The 25,143-nt window shown below is 42.8% G+C and overlaps 1 protein-coding gene across 3 annotated transcripts in view; it reads left to right on the plus strand.

Annotated features, from left to right (window-relative positions):
* st3gal3b (ST3 beta-galactoside alpha-2,3-sialyltransferase 3b) overlaps positions 1-25,143 on the plus strand; it is a 58,890-nt gene that overhangs the window by 342 nt on the left and 33,405 nt on the right. The window contains exons 2-6 of one of the 3 annotated variants that reach the window (XM_080543714.1): positions 12,688-12,836; positions 17,504-17,581; positions 18,086-18,133; positions 21,055-21,097; positions 24,478-24,570. In XM_080543714.1, the coding sequence (XP_080399840.1) occupies positions 12,728-12,836; positions 17,504-17,581; positions 18,086-18,133; positions 21,055-21,097; positions 24,478-24,570 (371 nt within the window). In that variant the 5' untranslated portion in view covers positions 12,688-12,727. The remainder of the gene's footprint in view (positions 1-12,687; positions 12,837-17,503; positions 17,582-18,085; positions 18,134-21,054; positions 21,098-24,477; positions 24,571-25,143) is intronic. The other 2 variants (XM_080543715.1, XM_080543716.1) reach the window with 2 other exon arrangements.

Here is a 25,143-nt window from a genome sequence, read left to right on the forward strand (position 1 = left end):
CGATTAATGCATCACGCAGGCAGTCATCGCTTCCATCCAGCCTTGGGGTTGTGATGATTGCGTGTGTATCTTGGAAGGCCCCACACTGGATCTTAGCAGCGAAAGAAGCCCAGGCTCGAGGACTGTACGTAGCACGATAGCTGCTAACTCGCTCTGCTCGCTCGCGACGCTTGGTCGTGACGTTAGAATGATAAGGTTCTATCTCCATTTTTGTCCAAATTGAGTTTTATTTTATTTTATATACATAATCTGATCCATTAGGTGTTTATTAATGCCTGTGTGGTGTTATTTTAAAAATGTAGACATTTTTTAGTTAGTAATTAATAAAATACAAAGGTTCCATCTCAGAGTAGCTTGCTAACTCACTCTGCTGCCTGGAGCTCGAGCAGAACACAAGTTCTACCAATCGTCTCTCTTCTCTCTCAGATTGTCGCTTAACCAGGTCGGTAAGATAACTTTTTATTTAGTATTTATAGGTGTTATTAGTGGTGTTTTGGTTAGGTTTTGTATTCAATTGCGTTGTAAGTTAACGCTGCGTTGTAAACTCATAAGATATTTGCTGGTTATGGTTACAGCTGTCTTTTTAGTTTTTACCATTGCGAAATACCTGCCATATCGTGACGTTAGAATTATAATGTTCTACGTTTAGGGCAGTTCAGAGATATTGAGCGTCAAAGTTTTTACATTCCATTATGTTTTGTGAGATGGAACCTTTGTATTTGATGAATTACTAACTCAAAAATGTCAACATTTAAAAAATAACACCACACAGGCATTAATAAACACCTAATGGATCAGATTATGTAAAAAACTCGATTTTGACAAAAATGGAGATAGAACCTTATCATTCTAACGTCACGTTATGCCTTTTATATACAGTCTCTAAGCGATTAAGGGACCGTTATGTTTCCTTGTAGTTAGCCCAGACAAGCATTGCGAGATGGATGGAGGACTCAACGACAGAGAAACCCCAATTTCAAGAGGTGCAAACATCTTGAAATGCTAGCCAGGAGCCAGGCCAATATCGCAAAAAGGCAGATGGTGCTTAGCTTTACCACCATTAATGACCCTAACCTCTGGTTACACACGATTGAATGATGTTGGTGGGGGAACCTAACCTAAGCTAGCTACGTGACGAAAGCTACCTATGCTAGGTAAGCTAGCTGGCATTCTTTCCAGCTTGCTTTCCTTTCCTATCACCTCACCCTGTCTCTACTAGACTAGCTCAAAACGAGCTGTTTTATAATGTTCTAGCTCTATTTACTCTGACACGGTAACATAGATTTTGATTCTGACACTTCTACAGTTCACCCCACAGGTGTTAGCTTTCATTTGATACCAAGATCATTATGAAGGCCCTTGTGATTGTGGAGATATTCTATATTCACTGTGGGCATGTCATTTCGAGCAGAAAAAACCAGAAAAATGAGGTGGATGAGAAGAGGTTAAGCTATGTGATGATGTGATCTCTAGGCAACTAAGGCATGATTTAATTATTGCCTTACATAGATCAGGGGTGTCCATTCCAAACTCTTTTAATAACTGAGGGACACTTTCAGGAAAATAGCTATAGGAAAGGCTGGGCCACTCACTTAGAGGTGAGGTATGTATGTCGCCCCCCACCTCTAGTGTGTTAAAGTTAACAACATCATCAGTCAAATGTAAGTACATTATTGCTTGAAAATTGAATATGCTTAAAGAAAGGAAACAGCCTGGCTACATCACAACTTTCCATTAATGGGTTTTTCATTTATTTTGCTACAAAAAGGGTTGGCAGATCATTCTCAAAACAGCAGCCCTCTGACTACTTCTTAGTCAGGATGGTGATCCCCCCTTCACAGTCCTGTATAAAGGGGGAAAATAAGGGGACAAGGGGATATTTAAGTTAGTTATGCAAATAAGTTATTGCTGGGGTTGTTAACATTTTCGAACAAACGTTAGTTGATGTGCCAGCGACTTAAATTGGCTATTATTAAGTAATTGGGCTTGTGAATGAACACATGAATACTGTGTAATATATTTCAACTCACCTATAATGGGAACGGCATTGCACTCAGTGGGAGCAGTGATGCTGCGCTTTGGACTGAAGGATGGCTGGCAGGTCAGAAGTAAAGTTTGGTGGTTGAGATGCGAAGGACATCAGAGATGGCTGTCGGTCGGTTTGGTTCTCAATCTGCTTTTGTTCAGAGTTAAGAGAGAAAACGTTTGCTCACATACATGTATGTTGAGCCGAATAGACTCATCATTCTTTGATCACACTGCATTTCAATAAGTTCCAATTGCAGACTCTCTTCCACTTTTGCATCCATCAGGAAGGGAGTCAAGAACAGCTTGATTTCTTTCTCAATGACTGAAAACTCTCTGAAGCGCTGACTGAATTTGTTCATAAGAGATGTCATCACAGACACGTATTCCTCCTTTTTAGCAGAAAGGTTGGCCTTTGGAAAAGCACATTTGATTTCGGGACAGCGTGGGAGAGTGCGCAACATTGATGTTGTGTAGGCCTAGTTGTGTCTCAAAGAGCTGATGCTTCACACAGAAAGCTTTCATGTGTGCATAATGTTGTGGTACAAGCTGGTCTTTGCCTTGCAGGCTCTTCGGTGTGTTAAGATGAAGATCAACTAGAAATACCATCACTCAATTCATGTGGTTGGTCCTTCTCTTTCAAAAACTCAGGGAATAAAACCGCCGCAGCATGGACTAAGCCAGCGCACATCAGAATGATAAAGTATGTCCCTGTATGCAGCATCAACATCAGAGAGGAAAGCTTGAAATTCTCTGGTAGAATTCTCTGGTAGAATTCTCTGGTAGAGCCCTCGTGCTCGAATTATGTTGACAGTTTTCACAACTGTGTTCATCACACCATCATGCTGGACTGTCTTGGCACAGAGGGCTTCTTGGTGGATGATACTAGGGATGTGCATATATTTTTTTCCCGTATTCGAATAATCGGTGGGTGCTATGAACGAATAATCGATTATTTGATGTGTGCTGACATTCACAAATGTGCGCACGCATTAGAGCAGTGCGCGCATGTATAGCTGTCCAGCCATTTCCAATTGCAATGTTTACCAGTGGTCTAGCTATGGCCTACCCGAAATCAAACTGCCAAATACACAAAAAAATTAAAGATAAAAAAAAAAAGGAATTGATTTCATCTGTGGTAATAGCTACTTGGGTCTGTTTTGGCTAAAGCATTGCGAACGGGCTCGGTGCGTTCACCACCATGCTGGGGTGATAGAGTACACGGTTTCATTTATAAAAACTATCTCTGTATGCCATTCGTTCTCTAAACCCTCTTAATACTTAAATTAGGCTAGTATAACAATATTGCAGAACATAAACATGCATGCCGCTAATACCGACGCTTGCAGTAGAGCGATGCGCACATTTTGTACCATAGCTGTCCAGCCTAAGACTCTCGGAAAACAGCCGACCAATGAAATGTTTTTACTCACATCTAAACCTGAGAAACACTGCCCACCAGCGTTAGATCCCATCGCTATTTCCCTTAACCAAAACCTACGTTTTGACGCCTCTTAATAGCCATGTCTGCCTCCAATCTCTTCAGCTTCAACTGATACTCTCACTCACACACAAGTAGGCTTAAAATTAGGGATGTCCCGATCCCACTTTTTCACTACCGATACCGATACCGATACCTGGGCTTCGGGTATCGGCGATACCGATACCGATCCGATATTTGTATAAATTTTTTGACCCCTGAATATTTTTTCCTAACACCAGGGGAGCCACCCCTCCTAAATTTCGTTGTTTGGTACCTGTACTGTAGCAATGACAATAAAGACCATTCATTCATTCATTCATTCAAATACCTCCCCAGTATATAGTCCACACCAACAACAGTTAAATTAAAGACTGCCAGCCTTTATTAAAGCAACAAATGCGACGTGTTGTGGATTGGAACTACGGATCATAAGCTTTCAAATGATGTGTCATACATTGAAATCCGAAAAAATATGAAGTTAGAGTAATTTGAATGTTGTTAGACGTCAGGCACATAGGGTTAACCTCTTTGTAATGAAACCGGAAGCACACAGCGCAGCGCTATGCGCATTTTAAGCGCATATAGGACTCGCGTGAAGCGCTATGCGCATTTTAAGCGCATATAGGACTTGCGTGAAGGATTTCTGCGACACGTGTTTCTGTTCACTGTTTTTATTCTCTCATCGCTTATACACATAAGTTTGACTGCGGATGACAGTAGGATCGGATCGGAGCCTTTTTTTTTTCTGGTCCGATCTCCGATCCAGCATTCAGGACCAATATCGGGTCGATATCCGATCTCAGTATCGGATCGGGACATCCCTACTTAAAATCATGGGCAGATCTAGAAACTATGCTTAGTCTTATTTTAGCCACTGCTAAAAAAGCAGGTGGTGTAGCGTGCGCACACACACACACACACGTAGACTCAAATCATGGGCAGATAAGCCTACTGTACTGTAGCTACTGTATTGCAAAAAAGCAGGCGGCGCTGCCTGCCTCAATTTTAAAAATCACGCATGCGCACACACACACAAATGTAGGTTTACAGAACCGTTGCTTACTTTAGGGCTAAAGTAAAAGCTGTATACTTGTGTACTATATATATGTTACGGTACATGTGGGAAAACTAGGGTTAGGTGCTACGGTGTTAGGGTTAGGATTACGGTTAGGGTTAGACATGCCACGCCAGCATGTACCAAGTCGACGTAGCACCTAACCCTAACCCTAGTTTTCCCACATGTACCGTATTCCCACATGTACCGTAACATGTATACATATATATAGGCTACTGTAGTATAAATCAGACGGTGCTGCCTCGATTAAAAACCACCAGTTACTCACTTTTGTTGTCAGTCAAAGAAAACGCCTCAATGGGTCAGGATCCTTGCGAGATTCGGTTGCAGCAGGTTCAGCAGTTCTCCTGTCTTCAGCTGAGCGATGGCGTCTCAGCTTAAGTTGTCACATATCCTGTCGGATCCCTGGCTTACAGGCGGCCCATGTAGTTTGATGAACATCAAGGCGGATACCCGTTCAATCAGTAGCTTTGTGCGGGTTGGGGTGATTTATTAAATTCATCTGGCTGAATTCCCTTTCGCACTCTGTAGTCAGTGCTGCATGGGGTGAGTCTAGTGCAATTCATTAAAGGCCTGAGCTCAGCAGGTGTAGAATCCCCCCCAGTGCTCTCGGTAAAGTCCCTGAATCCGTTGGTTAACTGTTGACAGCCTGAATCGTTTGCATAGTTGACTTATTTCCACCTCTCCAAAACCGGGTGGCATAACCACATATGCTGGTGGCCAGTTGTCATGAATGCTACGGTTAATAATAATAGTAACTTGAATTTATATAGCGCCTTTCAGAAACCCAAGGACGCTGTACAAGGGGATGAAACGGACAGACAAAACAGAAAACAAACCAAGCAAAAACTAAAACAATGACTAGGGGCCAAATGCCTTGGAGAACAGATGGGTTTTGAGGGCTAGTTTGAAGGAGTCCAGGGTGGGGGCGTTGCGGATCACTGTGGGTAGGGAGTTCCAGAGAGTAGCAGCCACGCTGAAGGCTCTGTCCCCAAAGGTCCGTAGGTTGGTGCGGGGGGGTGGATAGCAGGCCCATGTCTGTGGACCGCAGGTTCCGGGAAGGGGTATGCTGGGGGAGGAGGTCAGTTAGGTACTGGGGGGCGCAGGCGTGAAGGGATTTGTAGGTGAGGAGGAGGATTTTGAATGTGATGCGGGACTTGACCGGGAGCCAGTGGAGGTGAATGAGGGTGGGGGTGATGTGCTGCCAGGGCTTGGTGTGGGTGAGGACCCTGGCAGCTGAGTTCTGCACGAACTGGAGCCTGTCCAGGGCTTTGTTGTCACCACGAATGCTATGGTTGATCAGTCTGCGTAGGTTACTGATGTTGTGCATTAATAGACATTCTGAGAGCAGGGATAACTCATTTAGAGTGTCATACATGACTGCTAAATCCAACTAGAATTGATTTGAAATCAGCCGCTTTAACAGACCTTCATATAGTTTCCCAATCGGATGCTGGTCGTTTCTCATCTTGTCTCAGCAAAGCTGAAGTGAGCACATAGTGACTACGTTTAGCCTACATGCATACCATATTCAGATTAAGGTCAATATTCTGGTTAATGTAATGTTCTGAATAAGGTGTTTATATGCGCTGTAGCATCTGGAATATTCAGTTTACATGTTAATTGGCAAAAGAATCTCTGGCCACATGGAACCGCGTATTCAGGTACACTGGGCATGCACCTACTGGTAGACCCATAAAATGGTTCAAATATAATTGAGACAGTACTGTAAAATAATAGAAATTCATACATTTTCATTCATTCGGTAGTATTGTCAACTGCCGATCAATCTCCTCTCCACTTACATTACGTCTGCATCCAAGATTGAGATTGAGATTGAGATAACGTTTATTGCCACTATGCATTACACATATAGGAATTTGCTTTGTCACCACAGCAAGTGCGTTTATACTTTTTTCACATGTCAAAAAACAGGACAACACAACAACAACAACGCAGGACAGACAACAGTGCATTGGATAGTGCACTGCGGTATAAAGTAAAGTGCAGTGCAGAGTTTTTACAGTGAGTCCAGTTCAGTCCTGGGCAGACTTGGGGGCGGGGGGGAGGGGGAAGCCAGAGTCATTTATCAGCCTGGCGGCTGAGGGGTAGAAGCTGAGCCTGTGGCGGGCCTTCAGTGCCTTAGGCAGCCGCAACCTTCTTCCAGAGGGAAGCAGGGTGAGGAGGCCGTGGCCGGGGTGGAAGGGGTCTGCCATGATCTTCCTTGCCCTCCTCAGAGCCCTGGTGTCATGCAGGGAGTTGAGGGAGGGCAAGGGACAGCCGATCACCCTCTCTGCTGAACGTAGCACCCGCTGCAACTTGGCCTTGTCCTTGGTCGTTGCAGCAGGGAACCAGGTGATGATGGAGTGGGTGAGGATGGACTCTATGATGGCCGTGTAGAACTGGACCATCATGGACCTCGGCAGCCTGAGTTTCCTCAGCTGCCGGAGGAAGAACATCCTCTTCTGGGCCTTCTTTGTGAGGGCCTCGGTGTTCTGCTCCCACTTTAGGTCCCGGGAGATGGTCATGCCTAGAAAGCGGCATGACTCCACGGAGGCCACCGGGGTACCTCCCAGCGTGATGGGAGGGGGCAGGGCTGCTTTCCTTCGGAAGTCCACCACCATCTCCACTGTTTTCAGAGCATTTAGCTCCAGATTGTTTAAACTGCACCAGCTCTGCAGCCCCTCGATCTCACCCCTGTAGGCAGATTCGTCCCCCCCGGAGATGAGGCCCACCAGGGTGGTGTCGTCTGCAAACTTCAGGAGCTTGACCGAGGGGTGGCGGGAGACACAGCTGTTGGTGTAGAGGGAGAATAGTGCTGGAGATATGGCATGTATACGTTATTCATCTGTGTAAATGTAGGTTGCATAAAAAGAGCTGATGCATAATAAACGTTATGATAATTCTTTATGATAAACCAGTGGAACATTTACCTACAACTTCAAGTGGGATACCATAGAACTTACTGCAAGATATGAATAACATATGCACGATTCCATGACCCCACTTAACGTTAACACAATGGTAGCACTATCTGGCACAATGGTAGCACTATCTGGCACAATGGTAGCATTATCTGGCACAGAGCGCAAAGTATCAATGGACGCATTATAATTCTCCACGAGGTTGCATTTCCTTTGACTTAGTTTGTCACATTTTAAATAGATAACATGCTACTTTATCAGCTTTCTCAAACAAAGTTTGCAAACGGATACAAAGTGTTGTGGCATAGCCTGGGCGCTTGAATACTGTCCTTGTTGCGACTAATTACAACTTTACACTGCGGATACCAGATATTATATTATATATAGAAGCCTCGTTTGAGATGATAGACAGTCAGACGCATAGCGGCTACATTCAGCAGTGGCCACTGAGGCATCTACGTTTCTACATCTCTGTCGAATACTACATGGCAGAGTTTGAAGCTTGAATTTTTACGACGCCGAACCGCCAGAAAAACATACCGGCATATACAGTAAATCGATATTTGGCGACATGAATCGATCATTGTATCGCAAGAGGCCACGATAAGAAAATCGGCGTATCAATATTTTGTCCCACCCCTAGTTCACATGCCCGGGAATTGTCTGCAGACAGTGCAGTACATAGCTGGTATTGTGTTATCGTTCTCCACCCACGGATATGTTTCTGCGTCTATTTTTCTCATAATCTAACTTTGCTAACCTCGGCTGCGAGCCTTCAGCCACAACAACGTCATTCCCAACAGGCAGAGAGGTTCGGCCAAGGCAGACAGCGGCAGCCCGCCACTGATGGGAGAAATCGTAAAAAATAACAAAAAAAACATTGCGCTGAATTGGTACTTGCCCGACCGTAACATGAGGCACAAACTCAAATCCTCTCCCCTCCTCCTCTCTGCCATCCTTCCTACATACAGCTGTCTCCCTCAACTGGGAATAAGAACAACTGTCTCCATAAACTGGGAACGAACATCAAAACCATGTTGTCTAGTAGAACGAACATCAAAACCATGTTGTCTAGTAGAACGAACATCAAAACCATGTTGTGTAGTAGAACGAACATCAAAACCATGTTGTCTAGTAGAACGAACATCAAAACCATGTTGTCTAGTAGAACGAACATCAAAACCATGTTGTCTAGTAGAACGAACATCAAAACCATGTTGTCTAGTAGGGGTGCAACAGCCTTCCACGGTTCAATACACTATTGCATAATGCCAGGGCTCGACATTAAGGCTTGTCTGCTTGTCCGGGACAAGTACATTTTATGTCTGGACAAGTGGACTTCCTCCTGCATTTGTCTGACGGACAAGTCAAAACAAAGAGAAAAATAAATAAATAAATGTGCATTAATATCCGCAATATCCTTCCTTCAGTTGTCCGATGGGTAAAAGTAATAGGCCTAAATGTTTTAATGAGCTATGAGGCGGCGTAGCTTGTATCAGAAATTCTAATGCTATTGCGTGCGCGTGACCGTTTATTAACTCTACTGCCCGCAAAAGTGCCAACCACCTTGACCGCGAATTTGGCTAGTGGAAGTTTTAAGTCTGTAGTGAAAGAAACCGACACGTTACTGAAGCCAGCCAGTGAGATGTTCCTTCAAACCTAAAACTGGCCAGGTGCCAGGAAAAGCGGGAAACGCAAAATGTCATCGGACGAAACACCAGCACCATTGCCGGTGTTCTGCCAATGTATGCTGCCTTGTCAATGTAGCTGCCTTGTCAATGTAGCTGCCTTGTCAATGTATGCTGCCTTGTCAATGTAGCTGCCTTGTCAATGTAGCTGCCTTGTCAATGTATGCTGCCTTGTCAATGTATGCTGCCATGTCAATGTAGCTGCCTTGTCAATGTAGCTGCCTTATCAATGTAGCTGCCTTGTCAATGTAGCTGCCTTGTCAATGTAGCTGCCTTGTCAATGTATGCTGCCTTGTCAATGTATGCTGCCATGTCAATGTATGCTGCCTTGTCAATGTATGCTGCCATGTCAATGTAGCTGCCTTGTCAATGTAGCTGCCTTGTCAATGTATGCTGCCTTGTCAATGTAGCTGCCTTGTCAATGTAGCTGCCTTGTCAATGTAGCTGCCTTGTCAATGTAGCTGCCTTGTCAATGTAGCTGCCTTGTCAATGTAGCTGCCTTGTCAATGTATGCTGCCTTGTCAATGTATGCTGCCATGTCAATGTAGCTGCCTTGTCAATGTATGCTGCCTTGTCAATGTATGCTGCCATGTCAATGTAGCTGCCTTGTCAATGTAGCTGCCTTGTCAATGTAGCTGCCTTGTCAATGTATGCTGCCTTGTCAATGTATGCTGCCATGTCAATGTAGCTGCCTTGTCAATGTAGCTGCCGTGTCAATGTATGCTGCCATGTCAATGTAGCTGCCTTGTCAATGTATGCTGCCTTGTCAATGTAGCTGCCTTGTCAATGTATGCTGCCATGTCAATGTAGCTGCCTTGTCAATGTAGCTGCCTTGTCAATGTAGCTGCCATGTCAATGTAGCTGCCTTGTCAATGTAGCTGCCTTGTCAATGTATGCTGCCTTGTCAATGTAGCTGCCTTGTCAATGTAGCTGCCTTGTCAATGTATGCTGCCTTGTCAATGTAGCTGCCTTGTCAATGTAGCTGCCTTGTCAATGTAGCTGCCTTGTCAATGTATGCTGCCTTGTCAATGTAGCTGCCTTGTCAATGTAGCTGCCTTGTCAATGTATTCTGCCTTGTCAATGTAGCTGCCTTGTCAATGTAGCTGCCTTGTCAATGTAGCTGCCTTGTCAAACAATCTATGTCCGCTGAGTAGGGGAGCGAGGGGTATGTTGTCACACACTGTCTTAACATGTACTCGGCACAATACATCACAATGGTATAAATGAAAGAAGGAAGTCTTGGGCACATATTCAATAATTGTATTGATTATATCTTCATATCTTATTTATGTACAGAGCTGTAGATCGTTAAAACAACGAGTAGACAGACACACACACACGCGTCATATTTGGACAAGTTACTTGAGCTCTCGGACAAGTAAAAGATAAGTTCACTTGTCCAAAGGACAAGTACCTGAAAAAGCCCTGCTTGAACAATGAACATGAATTAAGTTTGATGTTGTTCAAACACCTAATAAATACTTTTTATCGTAGCTGTTTTTTCCCCAAAATATAGGCAGAAATGTTAGGCTACTTTTCATTTGATATGCTCTGATGATTTTCAAATTTTGATCCTCATGAGTCATCCCCTTTCCCCTTGGCTTAATGATGGCTCATCATCACTGAATATTCTTCTGCCTTACCATTAGGCTAGATTTGGATCTTTGAGATCACTATCCGTCAAGCTGCCAATGATGAATTCATGCTGACTTACAGACTTGTGTACACGTTGTCCTCATTCCAGGCAGAAGACCAGGTCTTCGCTACCAACTGTTCAATCACCATTTATTCATGCTACTCTATCAGATGAGCCAATAGGCATACGGATTGTGATTTTATCTCTTATCTAGGGCCAAAGGGAGATGCTGGTGCAACCTTCATTAGAGAACACTTTTTATAAGCTGGAATGCCTGCGGGCAAAGTTCTGTTTTGACTTGACTGTCGCCTGCTGTAGAAACTAGGCTATGTGTCTGAGTAAAACCAGAAGATCTTGATGGGTTGGGGTTTTGAATAACAGGGTATCCGTGGCCTCTTGAAAAGTATTAAAAGTTGATAAATCAATTTTGGGAAAATCAAGACCCTTAAGTACCGGTATAACACGATTTTATGAGGTCTTGAATTTTGTAGGTATTTTTCAGAATTAGACTCTGGCCAAAGAGTTTGAGTCCTAAAAACTTTTAGTAAAAGTTTGTGAATATATTAGTTTTATTAAAAAACAAAGATGAACCGGAGATTCTGTTGTTTGATAGTGGTCTAGTCTATTGCAAACTAAAACTGTTAAGTTAAAGGTGCCACTGATGTAAACGGTTACGGCTCGAAGTGGCGGTGAGGTCTGGAAAAATATTGACAAGGTCTTTAAAAAGTCTTAGAAAGGTATTGAAATTAACCTCAAGATTCCTGTATATACCCTGAATAAGCTAATCCTCCTGGATAGTCATGTCAGAGAATCTTCAGGTCTTGATGGAATTCTAGTATATTTTTATCCCCCTATTTGCATTGGATTTTAAGCTTCTCTATATGGAAGATGGGTAGCTAATGCAGTCATGGCAACACTAATTCAACTCCACTCACTCCATTCACCATGGTTCTCAGACCCTCATTTGCACAAGCCTGCAGCTGTTTTGAATTTCTTTTTTTCTTTTTTTAAGCTTAGTTTGACATATTATGCCCAGCATAGCCTACTTGTTTCAACAGGTTCTGCGTGTAATGAAAGTAAAATACAGTGATTGGAATGTGCAGGTTAGACATTGCCTAATTGTATGGTGTTGGATTACATTTTCATGTCAGGAATAGACATCAGGGATATTTTGAGAAAGTACAGTACGGTATGTTTTGGAAGAGAATATGTTCATAAACCAGATAAGGCCACTATCTTCACACTTCAACATGGCTCTTCCTTTTATTATGGTGGAAACAAAGTGAACATTAGGCTAACGGAAGGTGAGGTTGGTGATGTTAATGGAAATGAAAAATCTAGGCTAGATGTCACAGAAGATAATACTGTACAAAGTTGACTAATGACGTTTCCGTAGGTTCAGGCACAACACTTTAAATCGAATGTTTTTAAACTCCAGGCGGAGAGCTATACAGAGCGGAGCCATCCAATTACGGCAAAACAATTATACTCCTATTTTTCATTCATGTTAAACCGACGTAAGTGTCCTGACTGAACTACACATACTTTGTACAGCAGTTTCACCAAAAGAGGGGCGCTTAGGTGGCGTAGCGGGTTAAGCGTCGACCATGTAACCGCAGGGTTCCCGGTTTGATTCCGGCCGGGGACATATCCTGCATGTCATCCCTCCTCTCTCTCTCACCCATCCTTCCTGTCTAAATCTCTACTGTATCTGTCAATAAAAGGAAAAAGATGAGTGGGACTGCCCCACTCAGAAAAAATAAATAAAGTTTCACTAAAAGGTGTAGGCTTAGGGATGGTGGGAAAAAGCAGCCTTTATCATCATTATCATAACGTACGTTTCTGTATCCTTGCAGGTGATGTGGTGGATGGTGCGATGTGAATGACGTAAGGACCATGAAGCCCACACACAAGCTGCTGTTCGTCCTGTGCCCCATGCTGGTCCTGGGATTCATCTACTACTCCTCTGGGAAACTACACCTGCACGTATGGGGCCAGAAGCCACGTGAGTTACTCTAGGGAGCTTATCCCTTTTTTATTCATCCATCAACGTACATGCATCTATCTGTCTGTCTTATCGACTGTTTCAGTCTGTCAGATGTCTTCTTGGGCTACTTTTTTGTCATTCAATGTGTTTTCTGTCTTTTAAGTAAGGCTATGTTAAAGTTAGTCTGTCTGTCTGTCTTGTCAATCTGGCTACTGTTATCTTTGTGTCGTCTCTGTCAACTTGTGCGTTTTGTCAGTCTGCTCAATTTTGTCTCTGCTCATCTCATCTGTTTGCTCGTCAGTCTTCCTCTTGGCTTTTCAGAATCCAATTGTCTCTCTCAGATAGCATGCTAGTCAATAACTCACTGCGCCTCACCAGTCCTCCTGGGAGAGCATGATTTGATTTTATGCACATCCACGACTACACTCAATGTCTGTGTTACTTGAGAGTAATCGAACAGAACACGCAGGGCTAAAACTGTAAGCCCATGGATGTACTGTAACTATGTTGCTTATTACTAGCTCTTTCTCCCTCGGTTCCTGTCGTTGATGAGGACTAGAGTGGCAGGTATAGGCAGAGCCCTGTGGTCAGACCCAAAACCTCCTGGCATTTTGGGTGTTGGTATTTTGGGTGTTGGTTATGAATCAGAATGATGGCAAAGGCTACGTAATGTCGGAAAAGTTGAAGACTCTCTGGCTGTTGAACAGGCGGGGGTGTGTCAGTGCTGCCCAAACTGTTCTTTGTTACCAGTAGAGGGGGCTATTCGATTTCCTAAAAAAAATTCTGAAACTTGTTTTAGCAGCCATTGGTGTGCTTCATATGTGTATAGCTTATTCAAAAGCTATTTTAATATTTAAATGGCGGTTCCTGAATGGAATTTGTCAATGTGACTATGGTTTCCTTGGAAGAGTAAAGCTGTAAAAATGTCACTGGGGAACATGTGCGTTTAAGGTAAATATTTAACAGTTTGATATCGTCAACGTTTTTGATTCTTGTCCACAGGAGGGCGTAATAATACCACGGTAAATAGGCCGTCTTCGAACCCTACTGTAGCTTTTGGCTGCCGTCCAAAGTATAGCACATCCTCAAGTTATCGAACCTCCAGCAATGATGCCCTGGCTGCTACTGTGTTGTGTATATTTCTTTTTGCGTACCAATCGTTTTAATATAGTTTTGCAGACATGGTCTTCAAAGCAATCCAATGAAACACATGAGTTGTTTGAGCTTCAAAAGGGTTAGGTCTTCTCTGTGCTTCTTTATTTGATGCTTCTTTTATTCAGAGGCTCTGCAGTAAGAGTCTACATTTATTTATCTCAAAACACAAAGACGACAAATTTGAAAAACGTCTGGATTGAAGAGTTTGGCATACCAATGATCTTGAAGTCTTGTTTGTGGAAGAGGATGCGAAGCATGTAGACAAATACCGTTATCCACTCTCCTGAACTCTCCCCCGCTAAGCTTTTATTTTACAGAGAGAATAAAACTGGATAATCCCATTTTTTTAAACTTTTGAGGTATTCTATTCTCTGAGCCTAATACCGTAGCACCGAACTTAATCTATACTCATACTTTTTATTGCATTATGACTAAAATGGTGTTTCACTGCTAGTTTATGGCTCAAGTGCAGGCAAGAGAATGATACATTTCCAATGCACATAGGTTATTTTGGTACTGGATGTGACCTGCCCTGCTATATGAGCTTCAAACATGTTCAGATGGATGTTTTAATTCCTGTGGCAATCTGAGAGGATGTTTGACACTTGTAAAGTTGCTGTGACAAGACCCCTGTGTGCATCACCTTACTGTCAATAGTCATGGTTCCAGTTCCCACTCTAATTTCATTACTCTCACAAGCTAGAGCAGTGACACCCTCCCCATGGTACACATGGTTAAGGTGCCAAGAAAGACAGCTGCTCAGAATCTGAAAACACCTGTCTCTGTCCAGTGGCAAAAAACGGTATCAGGGCATCCCTAGTTTTTATGGTGGTTGTGTTCCATTGGAACTCACTCACAAATCTTGCTGCTGTGTTTGCACCTTGTTGTAATTCACCCAGCATATATGGCAGTTTTTTGTTATTAGTCATGTCTTAAAGATCTCTTTGAGTGTTTGCAGTCTGTGGCATGTATGTGTCTCTGATGTATACAGTAACTGAGTTGGCAGGTAGTTAAAAAGTGCAGCTCTGTTTCCACCTAATTTTGTGTGCAGTGGGTGCGCAGTCTGTCTTGTCTTGTGAGCCAGTCTGTACATAGTCAAGGAGTTTTGGATCCGTCACAAATACGTCACAATAGCTCTAACTTTTTCTTGCCAAAATGTCATATTTTCTGGTTTTTTCACAACACTCAACTTGAAGTTTGAAGTGCCCACTCAATGTAATAAACAACAGTTTACGGATCACTAAATATGTATACTTTGTGGAATCGATTCATTGTTATTGTTTTCCGGAGGCTACTGGTTAAGTGATATATGGCTTGTAAACATACTTTCGTTTTAGGACGCATTCAAAAGCAAGGACTGTGTGATCATCTAATTATGTGTTCTATCAGCATGTTGTGATGTTTTTTAAAATACAGTTTAGACCTTTGTAGCGATGTGCTTTCTTAGCCGCTAGCTGTTACCAGCGTTTGTTTTTTCAGGTTTCATTACAGCCAGTTTAACCCAATATGTGCTTGAGGTCTAACAACATTCAAATGAGTCTAACTTTGTCATCTTTTTTCGGATTTCAATGTATGACACATCATTTGAAAGATTACAATCTTTTACAAACAGTTTGTAAATAAATACAAAAACCGTGACCCAAAAACCGAGGTTCATACCGAACCGTGGGCCAACTGAACCGTTGCACCCCTAGTAGGTAAGGCCTTTGTTGTGGAGCGTGATAGAGTGACTGAGGTCACTGACTGAGGTCAGAAATTAAAATCTTCTGCCCAAATTTACCCAAATAATTTTTCGCCACTCATTGATGTTGATAGCCTATAGTTTGCATTGTAGATGAGCTGCTGAAAGAAAAAGAAAAACAGCTTGATGCTGATCTCACTCTACCCTAGCACCATCACCCTCAGCACTGTCATCCAGGTGTGACTGAAAGTGGACACCCACTGTTTCTGCTGTTGGTATGTCATCTGAGGGAGTCAACTCTCCAAGACCACACCTGTGTTTGGTTTGATAAGGCCTCACTCTCAGTAATTGGCAGAAGCACTACATTAGACACCCTAGTCCTGAGCTATTGTGTTACATCTGGAAATAATTGATCCAGCTTTTGAGAACTTTGAGAAGGGAGAAAATATCTTCTACAGACAGTACTGACAAATCACGAGTTTGGGTAGGTGGGGGATCAGAATTAAGGTGGAAATTGCACTCTATACATCTAAATAAATATAGCTAGTGCAGACAGTTAACATTGGCAAGCCTCTCACAAATGTTCTGTCTGTGAGGATGTGACAATAAGGCACAACCAGATACGGAAGACGAATAACGACAGGCGGATTTCCTGCATGTGCACACCCAGCTAGCTTTACATCTGGACTAGCCATCATGTAGTTGGGAACAGACATGTTAGCCTATAAAATCATAATTAGGTAAGTGTTGAAGGATCCCTAATTGGTGAATTGATCAGACTGATTGAGCAAGAGAGGGATCGTGAAGCTATAAGGCCCATGCGAGCCAAGCAGTGTGAAATTTATGCCAAACACAACATTTTTCGTCGAGAGAAAGCTTCATGCTTTTCTTTCATCTCAACAGGCTGCAGTTTTTTTTTTTTTTTTTTTAAACACCATTGTTTAACAGAGCATGGTTGGTTATCGCCATGAATAAATGAACATGACAGCTGTCCTCTGCTTGTTTTGATAGGAATATTTTTCGCTTTTGAAGACCTGAGATGAGTCTGTTTGAACCTAACTCTTGTTATGCAGGAGTTCACATTTTTATCTTTGAAATATAAATTGAAAATGACAAACCCGTAAGAGGAAGTGGAAAGAAAATGTGCAGCTTTTGCCAACAGTTTAAGATAATAAACAACACTTGTAAGGGCTGTCGGGAGCGGCACAGAAGGTCAGGGTGGGTCTGGCAATGCTGTGCTACAAATCCTATCTTTTAATGCAGACGGTTTTTCAGGCCATGTTTGCCTGGCTTTAGCTTCTTCTTCTTTCGTGTAACGTCAGAGGTCCAACTCGGTGTCGTGTAGCCATGCCCGCATCTCTGGTTCTAAGTCGAAGAGACTGGCTTCCGAGGGTGGTCTATATAAGGGGCAGATGGTGATTATATGGCTTTAGCTCAGCTCCCTGTGATGCTTAGGTCCCCTACATGACCAAAATCCGAGTCTTAGTGGCCATTCAGAAAGAGAGAGGTATATTGTTCAATGTTCAGCATATGTTTGTCCTGCAGAAGTTCGCTAAAATGCACAGAAGAATTACGGATGGCAGTTCCATCATCTCCTTTGTCAGCAAACATACACTAGAATAGGGTTATGGTTATATCGTGGCCGAGCCATAGCGGTGTGTCTGTTTCTATGTGTATGTTTGTGTTTGTCCGTGTCTTCTCTGCCTAACTCTTAATGCCCTCTGCCCTCCTACTCACCTGTTGATTGCTCTCTTTATTTCAGTTGCTTCAACAGCTATCCAGTGATAGAGTGAGCCATTCTGGCTCTTCTGATGTCTTAACCCCCTGATGTCTTAACCCCCTTTTGCAGAGAAAGATATGCAGCCCACTCTCGTTGTCCTGTCTAAAGGGACTAAAAGCACAACTAAAGGGACTAAAGGCACCACAGGTAGAGGCGCCACGGTGCTTACATACCCCCCCTTACATTGGGTGTTGGTGGGAAGGTGGTGAAACTGGGCTGCTTAGGGGCTCACATTGGAACAACACATTTCTGCTAACGCTACAAAATAAGTCTTGCTCTTTTTTTCTTTTTTTTCAAGAAATGTACTTATTCACTCAATGAATGTGGTCTTTTACTGGTACCTTTCAGAAACCACACCAACAACAACCACTAAACATAACAGTGCATTTTCGGAGGTAATTACCACCACAACGGGTTGCCATCTTGATTGGGGATGCGACCTGCCTGGTTTTAATTGAGCCTTTGTGAATGAAGCCACTAACCTCTCCTCTCCTCCTCCTCTTCCTCTTCCTCCTTTGCCTGCGTGATGGTAGGGCTTTTTCGCTTTGTGCTCTTGAAAGTGTGCACATGTATGCACTAGCCCTAACCTGTCGCTACAGACAGTGGTCACAGGGGTAACGGCTGGGCCTAACTGACCCTCTTGTGTTTCAGAGTCTGAAGCGGACATTGCTCTCACCGTGGGACGAATAGTAGGCTCAGGTACAAACCCACCTTTCCCCTTCCCTTCCCTCCTTCTAGAAGTTTCTCCCTGAAACACATGATACCTCAGCGGCCATGTTTGGGGGGATCTTCTTCGTCTTCCAAAAGTCTCACAAAAACTATATTGCACCATTGTTTCTTTTACTAATAAAGCTTTTCTGCAATCATAGTCCCAATTTAGAAGTTGACTTGGAAAATAAAAGGCAAGCAGAATGGCTAAAGGCAAACAGAATAGGAATTTTAAATGGTGGTATCAGTTGGCCTGTTTGTCTTTTTGTGATCTTGGTGCCAACATGTTTTGTGAAATCGATACCTGTGTTTTGTTTTTGTTAGCTCATTGTTATTGGGCTGCTCCCTCACAACATCTTGCCTGACCAGACTCTCTGCAAACGACTGTGTCGCTACCCACTGTTTGATAAAGGCTCCACGCTAGGTGCTGTTTCCCTAGAAAATTCGACAGGCGGATTTCCTGCATGTGCACACCCAGCGTGTTTCTGAGTTCTAAAAACCAAAATTCTACTTGACATGCCCTTATTTGTGAGGTGTCCTCTGAGAATTGTTGACAGATTAATACTGGTACAGTAAATAAGTAAGTAAGCACACACGGGTGACATTTTGACCTCAGTTAGTTAGTTTGATTATGTCAGTCAGTTTCAGTTTCAGCTACCCTGAACTGGAGTAGGCTAGCTCGACTGACTTCTGTAGACTTTGACCAACAATTCCTAAAAACCCTGTTGAAGAGCAAATAAAGATCAGCTCTATTAAACATTTTCACCCTACTAATTTATTTGAATGTGTAGACCTTTCTTTTGTAGAGGTCCAAGAAGTACCAATAAACAATGTACAAGGTCCATAAAGGGAACTGACAGGTTAGGCAGTGACACAGAGTCTGTAGGAGTCTGGTGCTGGGTGGTTTTCAGTGTACTAGGTTTGTGCTACCAGCTGCTGCCTTTCTGCTTGAGCTCCGCTGCTCAGCTCTGGCTATGACCTGCACACCAACAAATGCATTCATAGCTGCTGCAGAAAACCCCATGGCCAAGTCCCATCCATCAAGGCAGTGCTCAGCCCATCCCCCCCCCCCCCCCTATGCTCATTGCTCCTAGTCTTTTTCTCCCATCTAGCATCTCTATGGCGACATAGCACAGCCACAGGAGTGCTGAGAAGCTTTTCCGCACTTTTCACCTTTTCTCTTTTTTTTGCTTTGTCATATTTCGATAGTTTGTAAAGATTCACCTCTTTTCGGTTTAGCTTTAATTGATTGTGTGTTTTTCCTATCACTGATTTATTTTAGAATGTTATATGAACTGTCAGAATTTGTAAAGCAATGTCTCTAGGCCAATGATGGATACATACACAAACTGGGACTGGAGTGAAGTTAAATAACTGTCTTTTGGAATACATTCTCATGAAGGACACTCTAAAACAAACTGTTTTGGGGGGGAAAGCAGGTAGGTCTGTTGGAGACGGGTTTGGCTTGTGCGCTTTCCCTCCTCTACTAAATAGCCTCAGGGTTCGTTTGGGAATATTTAACCATATCTATGTATTCTTCTTACCAGCAGCTGGTCTATTAGTACTATTTGGGAACCTGTCGTCTGTGTTGTCATTCATATGGAGTGCCATGATCACATGATCGCATTTTCCTCATGAACCACAATGCTACTGCGGTAAACGGGGCTACAAAAAGCTCCCCAAAAAGCTCCCAAATAAACTTCACATGACACTTACATCTAACGGTAAAGCGATGCCAGTCAATTGAAGCTAATCCATTCAAATGAACATTCAATCTATTACTTTGATAGGTTTTTCTTTTTACAAAAATATTTGCGTTACTGACTGTCTCTCTCCACACAGCGGAGCGATGCCTAGTAGCTACACTCTCAGGTGTAGACCATATATAAAATGGCAGTTACATTTTGAATGTTTGGCAGAGAAATGTGGCTATTTTGTTAATAGCTAAACATTTGTAATATTAATAATCTGACTCCCAAGTAATGTAATGTAATGTACACTATGTGCAAATAACTGTTGAGTTTGTGCTGATTTAGAGCAAGAATAATCAAATAGATTTAGTCAAATGAGGCTTCAATAATACTTTATACTTACAAATTCTTGACAAAGGCATATACTTCATAGGACAATGTTCCATTCTACCCTCAATGGTAAATGATAGATAAGGAGAGAGAGGTAGAGACAGGGAGAGAGAGATGAGGACAGGTCATTCTTACAATGCTACTCATAGCTCATGACGACCCACCCACCAGAACAAAGAGAAAGTATGTGTAAATATTTAAAGTATTTCAATTAGAAGCCTCATTTGAAGGAGACCAGTCAGAATTCTATTCTAGAATCTATCACTTCTATACTGATGACATCACAGCGCAGACTCCTTTCATAAAACATCCCAGAGCTCACAGCCAATTGTCCCTTTTGGGAAGTTGATCTCAAGGAAGGGGGCAGAATATCTCCCCCTTCACAGGCTATCGTCGGGCTACAACGTTGAACTGCTGGTAATTAGAATGCATGGAACCCTTCAGGTGCTTCAGACGGCACCTATGGACTGACCCCCCATGGTCTCCCTCCATAGATGAACCACAACTGCTGTTAAACTATTATTTTAGATTTGAAGCAGAATGTTTCGGCTGGCTTTCCCTAACCTGGCTTTTTTTGATTGCAAACGCGCTAACCCTAATGCTTTCACTCAGTTTTTTGCTTTGTTTTCATTCTTATTAAAATGCACAGGCTGTTTACATGGCGAGAGATGTACAACTACAACTGAAAGGCTGATAGTTGACTATGTTCAACATGAGGCTGGATGAGTCCCCCCCCCCTACCCCGCCGAATCGTAGTTCAAAAGTTTCAAATCCTGTTTGTTCATTAAATGTTTTGTTTTTTCCTTCCCTTTCTTTCTTTTCTCTGTCTAGTGTATGATAAGCAGGGCTTTCTGCTGAAGCTGGACGGAAAGTTGTGAGTAAAACTCATTATAAACCATTTTTTTTTTGTGATCAAATGTTTCTTTATTTTCTTTTAAAACACACATGATAACAAAACAAGACAACAAGGCCACATCCTGCAACCAACAACAACCCATACAACCACACCACAACACACAAATTACAATATAGCCAGGGGTGCACATAACTTTTTGGGGCCAGTGCTCAGAGGAGCACCTAGGGATGCTGCTTGGTGCTCCCCGAGCTCGCGAGTCACGACCCGTCCCACAGGATGGATAAAAAAGGGATACATGGATATATTATTAGCAAAACGACATTTATTCATAAATAAAGATGAACGACCAAATTATTGTGTGCAAAACAAAAGAAACAAATGCAAAATCAAATGACTGCTCTTTAAGAATGAAAGTCTGTCCGACTCCTTTAAACACAATGAAATCAACTGACATCTCTTTAAGCACTAACTGAATGTCTGTTCTTTAAACACACTGAAATAAACTGACATCTCTTTAAGCACTAACTGAATGTCTGTTCTTTAAACACACTGATATAAAAGGACATCTCTTTAAGCACTGCTCTGTTCTGTAAACACTGAAATCAACTTTTCAAAAAAAAAAAAAAAAAAAAAACTGTTGGTGCGCAAGAGCGCCTTCATGCGGCTGATCTGCCGCGCAGCATGCATTTTGGCGACGCATGCGCACTGGCGCACCAGTTATGTGCACCCCTGAATATAGCTATCTAGGTATTAGGGACATACATTACAAGTCGGGACCCAAAACAAAAAATAAAGTAAACCATGATTTCAATACTATTGAGCCATCTGCCATTGATCTGATTGATTGTTTGGTACGAAGCCAAGTGAGCACACAAACACGTGTCCTGACTTGGATAAAAAGTGGCTTTATTCAGTTTTGACAAGAACAATGTCCTGAGTCTGAGCTGAAGCTTGTGTCCTCCTCAATAAGTGCAGCTCTGTTTCTTATACAACATTACATAAAATCCAATAGACATAATCAATGAGAAAATGTGACTTGTTACAGAGTAATCTCACTAGTGTCACTCAAGTCCAGTCAAATAAACAGTGCAGTCATGTCACAAGTATTTTTTTCTCCAAACTTGACAACAAGTACGACGATGTATGATGACCAAATTAATCCCTACCAGAGTAATGCGTTTTTCTATTTAGATAGATAGTAGGTGTTGTGGTTCTTCATCACTTACATGCTTGAGTGATTGTATTTTGTTGGAGTGAGAACACTATGTTTGAGAGATTTTTAAAAATCATGTGTGTCCAATCCTCTAACAGTTTGAAGCGCTTGCTGTAAACTGCTAGAAGATTCCTCAGGCTTCGGTCCCCTAGTACACAGGCCATGTTCTTGGCGTCACTCCAGCTATATGTCCGTTCACACTGTGCACTTGCACTATAAGCAGAACCTCAAGACGAGGTTTATATTAGTTCTCATCAGCGAACATAACTGTCTACATAACATGTTTTTTGTACCCCTAGCCCCCCTATCCGCAGTTGCCTCTCTTGTGAGACTTGTCAGGGTATACAGCACAACACCATCTGCCTTTATACTGATTTAAATCCCAGGGAAAGGTCATTAGCTCATTAGCATTTCTGATAGTGTTGCTCAGGCCATTTTAAACGAGGCCCAGAGAATTAAGAATATGGAATAATTCCCTCACTCTACCCCAACATTCTACCCTAACATTCTACCCTAACATTCTACCCTAACATTCTACCCTAACATTTATCAGAGATAGCATGTCATCAAGAGAGCCCACTCCACTCCACTCTACTCCAGCTACAGCCTGTCCATCCACACACCCGCACCCCCTTGTCCCCTCTCATCAACACTGACTCAGTATCTGACAGATAGGCCTCCCATAGTGCTGGCCTCATCTCTTCTCCCCCCTTGTTTATTTGAACTGGTCTCGTGGCATATAGCGAGTTATTAATGAGCATGTTTCGCAGTGAGGAGGTACTAAGGGGGTTGTTGGTTTGAGCGTTTGAATTCCCCACCCAGGGCATACATACAATGTACTTTTTGCTCTACCAGTCACTCACCTTTTTTAACAGCTAGTTATTATTTATTAAACCAACATGAAGGCAAAAATAAAAAACACATTAGCATTACTCCAGATGCATTAAAAATGAATCACTGCACAGAACGAACGTCCTGGAATAAACGTTATGTTTCGGCAATACTGCAACGCCAAAATCTACCGGCATTTGGCGGGGTGTTTGCCACCACCTCACCGTGCCACCCAGACTTAGTAGTTGTGTTTATTTGATAAACAGTGCCCTGCATAATGTGCCAGTGAAGCATTTTCTCATTCACTTTCTTTCGGCTTATTTGACAGTATTTGTGTACATACTGGTTTCACCATTAAGAAATTACACCACGTTATGCATAGTCCATACTATAGCCCTACTTCAGGGTACCCAAAAGTAATGGGACAGATTCATCAAATATCCAAATTAAGCATGTTTTTAGTATTTTATGGACAATCGTTTGCATGCAATAACTGCCTGAAGTCTGTGACCCATTGACCCCAACCAGACGCTGGGTATCTTCTCTGGTGATGCTCTGCCAGGCCTGTACTGCAGACACCTTCAGTTGTTTGTTTTGAGGTCTTTTTTTCTGATTCTGTTTTTTGACCTAAAATCTTATCAGGAAATTGAGGATTTAAATCTGAAGTCAAAACCTTTCCACTTGTTGGCCCTGAAAAACTCCCTAGTTGTTACGCCTAATCTATGACTTACCAGAAACACCTGTCAAACCAATTGTTCCATTACTTTTGAGTACCCTAAAATAGGGGGACTATGCATACAAAATGTTCTAATTTCTGAATGGTGAAACCAGTTATGTATACGCATACCATCAAAAAAAAGATGATAAGCTGAACATCTCTATTTTATCTCATAGTCATTAGAAAACTTTTGAATTGCTACACTCTTATACACTCAAGTTATTTTTTCTGAGTGGGGCAGTCGCACTCCTATTTTTCATTTTTATTGACAGATACAGTGAATTTTAGACAGGAAGGGTGGGTGAGAGAGAGAGGAGGGATGACATGCAGGATATGTCCCCGGCCGGAATCGAACATGGTTACATGGTTACATGGTCAGCGCTTAACCCGCTACGCCACCTAAGCGCCCCCATTTGCTTTGAGTGTAGAACCAATGTAAAAAAAAAATGCTTCACTGTCCCATTACTGGTTGCAATTGCAGTATTGTATCTTAGCTGCAATTCCAACCTGTTTTCTTGGGAGATAATTATCTCAATTTGACTTAATGTAGCCTAAATGAAAACCAGGCTCGTTGTTTTGAATCTAATCTCTCTCTTCTCCTCCCTCCTCCCTCCTCTTCCCTATTGCTATCTGCAGGCCAGCAGAGTTGGTGTACAAGTATGGCAACCTCAGTGACGGAGTGTGTAAGCCAGGATACGCAGCTGCCAAGATGATCACCATCTATCCAAAGTGATTAAAACCCCTCCTCGTCTTCTGTCTCTTCAGTGTTGTTGGTCGTGGGGTGCATCTCAATAGTCTCGAGGCCTCCTGTCCTTCATGCTTCAAAATATTTGGGTCAAGTTTGTGTGTGTGTGTGGGGGTGGGTGGGGGTGTGTGTGTGTGGGGGTGAGGGGGGGGGGGGGGCGGGACTTTAGAGTTTTGAGATGGCACCCCCGGAGACATCAGACATGATTTCATTACTCCAGCCAGTGTAGCCTAAGGGGCATACGTTAGAACAGAGAAGCTCTACATCCCCGTGCAATCTTTTAGATTTCATTCATTCATGTCCTCACCACAAACATGTCCTTGTCGGCGCTCTGTATACAAATGCATCTCTGTTGCGAGAATAGTCCCCATCCTACCCCCACCCCCTGTCCCTGTTTGAAAAGCCAGTGGTCCCTTAGAGGCATTTTCTCTGAGGAGCACCAACTTCCTTTTACAAAAATGGCATGACTCATCACTTCCTCCTCCCTCCAACACAATCCACTGAACCCTTGACAGCCCGCTATGATGTCACGGGCACTTTGATGTCAACCCTCCACC

The sequence above is a fragment of the Nansenia antarctica genome (assembly GCF_963989245.1).
Source record: "Nansenia antarctica genome assembly, chromosome: 12".
Taxonomy (NCBI): domain Eukaryota; kingdom Metazoa; phylum Chordata; class Actinopteri; order Argentiniformes; family Microstomatidae; genus Nansenia; species Nansenia antarctica.